The sequence below is a fragment of the Atta colombica genome, unplaced genomic scaffold (assembly GCF_001594045.1).
Source record: "Atta colombica isolate Treedump-2 unplaced genomic scaffold, Acol1.0 scaffold123, whole genome shotgun sequence".
NCBI classification, from domain to species: domain Eukaryota; kingdom Metazoa; phylum Arthropoda; class Insecta; order Hymenoptera; family Formicidae; genus Atta; species Atta colombica.
This window is the reverse complement of record NW_017259210.1, coordinates 222,930-227,527: the sequence shown is the minus strand read 5'-3', so window position 1 is coordinate 227,527 and position 4,598 is coordinate 222,930. Positions and strand designations below refer to the sequence as shown.

General features: G+C 31.7%; 1 protein-coding gene across 2 annotated transcripts; it reads right to left on the bottom strand.

Moving 5' to 3' along the window:
* Positions 1-262: 262 nt before the first annotated feature.
* On the bottom strand, positions 263-4,109 carry LOC108694746 (mRNA cap guanine-N7 methyltransferase). 2 transcript variants are annotated; one of them, XM_018204401.1, is made up of 8 exons: positions 4,038-4,109; positions 3,336-3,492; positions 2,643-2,847; positions 1,793-2,052; positions 1,514-1,695; positions 1,218-1,430; positions 639-847; positions 263-538 (listed from the first exon to the last, which is right to left on the bottom strand). In XM_018204401.1, the coding sequence occupies exons 1-8, from the start codon at positions 4,040-4,042 to the stop codon at positions 459-461; spliced, it is 1,311 nt and encodes a 436-aa protein (XP_018059890.1). In that variant the 5' UTR covers positions 4,043-4,109; the 3' UTR covers positions 263-458. The 2 variants fall into 2 exon arrangements, with proteins under 2 accessions (XP_018059890.1, XP_018059889.1); XM_018204400.1 differs by having other exon boundaries at positions 3,848-4,092.
* Positions 4,110-4,598: the final 489 nt, after the last annotated feature.

Genomic DNA, 4,598 nt, shown 5'->3' with positions numbered 1-4,598 from the left:
TATATATATATATATACGTTTTATACCTGTGACGTTGTCATTGGTGCAACATTCAATCCAACTTTGATTGCTTATAACTTTTATAAAATTATAAACATGTAATAAATTTTTTTAATCGAAATGTTAAGCATTAAGAAATCAAACAGATATATCTTGATTAGTAAAAAAGTTATAAGTAATAAAGTAAATAGATGTTTCAAAAGAGCATTTTTTGAAAAAAAAAGTCTGATACACCATATCAAGAGTAGCATTGAAGGGTTAAGCTTTTTTAGCACTTTTTACATGATTGTCAGCTCTATAAACGCAGCTACAGTTCTACTGATATCACACGGTTGATATCGTCCTACCATAAGTTACATTACAGTAACAAATAAAATTGTTTGTACAATATAAAATCAGCAACATCAGTAAATCGTTCCTTGCTTCAGTTTTCATGTTTTTCTTTATCTTACGAAACTTTATAACTTGATATACTCCGGCTTTCCTTCGCTATTCCAAATCGTTTTCATTTTTCGAAACGAAAATACTGCATACAATGCTGTAAAGATTCATTTAATAAATTGGATTTGTTCAGAATTTTTATATTTTATTCATATTTTCAAATTTTCCTTATTTTTAATTAGAATTCTTGTACTCACAAGTAACTTCCCATTCCGATTGCGAAAGAGTGCCAATTTTACGATGATTCGCTGGCAGATTCTGCATATATTCAACAGCATGATGATAATCTCGCTCTGGATCACCAAGCAGAGGTGCTTCATGATACGGCGGATAAGTTTCTAGTGCCTGCATATTTCCTAAAAGAGATCTACCCTCGTTTTTGAAACGCTCATAGAAATCTTCGAACCTGAATATAAAAAAATTTTTGAGATTTTAACTAGGAAAAATAATGTCTTCAAATATTAATATCTATTTGTAATATTCGTGGATCCAGTGTACTTTCATTAATGTATCTTTATTTTAAAGTTAACATAATTCACTTTCGCTTATTTTTTTTCATTTTCAAAGGTCAAAATCCGAGAAATAGAATTATATAACTTAATATTATTTATTAATTATGAAAAACACTCGTAACAAATAATTTTTCACACTGTAGTTGAAGAAAGTGTCCATTAGACTTGTGAATATCGATTAGGATTAAATTAATATAATATGCAAGCTTTTTAATTATTTGCTAAAATAACGATAGATTTAAATTAATGTACTTTTTCTCTTACCTTTCAAACGCCACTAATTCGAGACCGTATTTCAGAGCCAACTTGCACAAAGTAGGTAGATGCACCAGGAATTCCGGGCAATCGACCACACCATCCAGATGAAAATTGTACTTTGCGCCGAAGAACGGCGGTTTAGTTTTGTCCTCACTTAAAAATTCAACGTTGTACACGTCGTTGCCGAACTTATGACCGTCGCAATTTTGCCACCTAGAACTGCGTTGTCGAAAAGAAGATGAGCGTGTGTGCGTACTATCTATTAGAGAGAAATATGAAAGTAGAAGAAAAAGAAAACGCACACTAAATCATAAGCATCTGGAATGGTTCCGATGAAATAACCACCGGGCTTGAGACTCTCACTGGCGTTCCGAATCATGCATTCCGCCTGTGATAGAGATTCAAAGCTGTAGTGGAAAGCGAACTGGCAGCTAACGAAATCCAACTGTATGCTGGGATCCGCGAACTTCTCCCTCAAACGAACCTGTAACATTCCTGATTAACAAAATTCCATTGACAAGTGCGTTTCTTGCAGATGGAATTTTTGTGTAGCATTTAAAAATGAAATAGGTATCCTCCACCTTTGTACAATCAGCTGTTATAAACTCCGCGCTGAAAATGGGAGCAAAACCTCTGTCCTTGGAACCTTTCTTATTCACCATGTCATTGTACCGTTGTTGACACTGTTCAAGTGACACTTGCGCTATATCCGCGCAGATCAAATGTGAAATATTTGCTTTTTTCCACTTGAGAAGGTCTCCACCCTTACCACAGCACATGTCCAGAACTTTAAGCGAAGTGCCGAAACTTTTGCCTTGTCTTACTTTGACTACGTATTCATCTGATAAATAATATAAGGATAAACTTATTCATTGGAAGAACAATTGATTATTCAAATAAATTAACATAAAATCTCAATAACAAGACCAATAATAAGCCAGTTTTAAGTCAAAATTCAATTTTTTCTCAAATCATCAAAAACAGCCCAAATTAAATCGAATACTTATTTTTACTTTCAAACTTTATAATTATATTTATAATTATGATTAATTCTGAGATATTAGATAGCTTAATAGTAATTATCTATCAAACAAAAGATTGGGATTCGATTCCCGATTCTATCTCACACACGTTACAAGAAATTTTAAGCTATTCTATTCCGCTCTATTAAACAAAGGCATCTAAAGTTATAAATATAAAAAATCCAAAATAATTTGGCAACATAATTGTGATACTTTTTAAAATTAAAAATGCAATAAGAGCTCAACAGTTTAAATTGTAATATTGCTAATTACCAATCAATAATTAAAAAGAATTAGAATTATGTATCTGAAAGAATGCAATTAGATATTGGCTCTTATTGATCCTTTTTCATTATTATTTATTATAGTTATGACATCATTTAGATAGCAGCTAAAAATCAATACTTACTTATAAGCATGCTTTTAATCCAGTTGTTAAAATTCCTCATATATACAATGCGACTTTGATTTCTCTGTGAGAGGCCCTTTTCTTCGAGCGCATTGTAATGATCGGCTACCAAAACTGTATTGTCAAGACTTCTGTTTGCATCAGTTGTGTCCTTATTTTTTTCGTTACTTCCGGATGTTGTTAAATCTGAGGGAACGTTTGTACTCTGCAACAGAAAATACATTTGCACTAATTAATAGTATTCATACTTCAATCTTACATTTAAGATCATCTTATAATCTCAAGATGTTTTGAGTTCTACATAATACGGAATTTTTCTAGAATTTATTAAAGTATATTTTAAGATTATTATCAGAAACTATTCTTTGTTAAAAATAACTATTATTTAAAAGAAAAAATAAATGGAATAATCACTTTTCTTTACAACAGAAGATATTTTTCTGTATTAAAATAAGTATTAAAATAAACATAGTATTCATTCATTTATACAAGTTATGTTTCCTTGAAATTCGTGTCTTTTCAACATGAATTAAGTAGATTTTACAGTATCAATAACTGCATTAATAGATTTTAGGATCGACTTTGGATTTTTAAGACTATCTATGTAGACCAGATTTAAGACGTCTTGAATATGTAATCTAATAAATACTACTTTTTGCAATCAAAATAATAATATATGGTTAAGTCACATACAGCAGATGAGGCATCTTCTTCAGCATCGTGCTTTGCTACTTTGGACGGGCGTTCGCGATCTGGCGACCGCTTGTGTTTCCTACTTTGAGAGCTCTCTACATTTATATCCTTACTTGTCTCTGACTTTGCTGAAGTGGCAGAGGATGTTTCTGTCTCGCTAGAAATTACAATTTGTTCTTTTAGCTTTATATTATTCAAAATATTATTCAAAATGAAACTGACTGTAAATTGTATGATAAAATTAAGTGATTAATTGATATTTTCATAAAATCCTAAAGTGAAAGTTTAAGTCTATAAATAAGACTATAGTTTAAGACTATAGATATACGTTCGCCAATGACTTTATAAAATCAGAACAAGCATTTTATTTCTACAAAAAAAAAAAGAAGATATTGAGAGCCGATTAAATTTAATGTTGTAAGGATTCAAAAATACTTAATTCGAATGAAAGGAAAATGTACTACTGCTATATTTAGCGCCACATCGCGCTGAAGCGCGAGGACGAGGAATACCTCGTGTGCTGCTCCTTTTCCTCATACTCCGTTTTATTCTCCGCGGCAAGTGCCGACATGTCGACGGCGCGGCGATACGAATTGCGTGTAAAAGGATGCGGATTACAACGTGGGAAGTTGCTCAGACTATTCGAAACACGAAGACTGCTACTGCTCATTACTGTACATGCCACACGCGAGCGAACCTCACCTCATACCGATGTTGGCCACAAATGCCGCAAAATACTCCACGAAAAGCGTCGCAGTGACGCCAACGGAGGGATTTTTCACGCATGCGCCGCAGCGCGAGCATCAGGTGACGCCCAGTGGTGTACGCATCTTGGTGAAATTTAGCATCGTCAGATCCACATAAAAAGAAGGATTAAAGTCAAAAAAAATTAATGGTAAGCCTCTTGATATTTATTAAAGTTTTATATGAAAATTAATAATAATCCTTAATAAAACAACGCAATTTATTTAATTGTCATAAATAGCTGTAAATAGTCTTAATAAAACACGCAATTTATTTAATTGTTATAAATAGCTTTGTAAAGTCCATCTATCCAGCATTTTTCTGAACTCAGAAAAATACTCAGAAATATTTGGAAAGTTTACATCTTCTCTCAGAATTTTTCATACAAATGAATTCTGAAATATTCTGAAATTTCTCATTCTAAATTTTTAAAAAGTATTTTAAAATTTTTTAGATTTTATAATATTTCATCAGAAATTATATTTACAAAAAATGAATAATATATTTACAAAATAATTA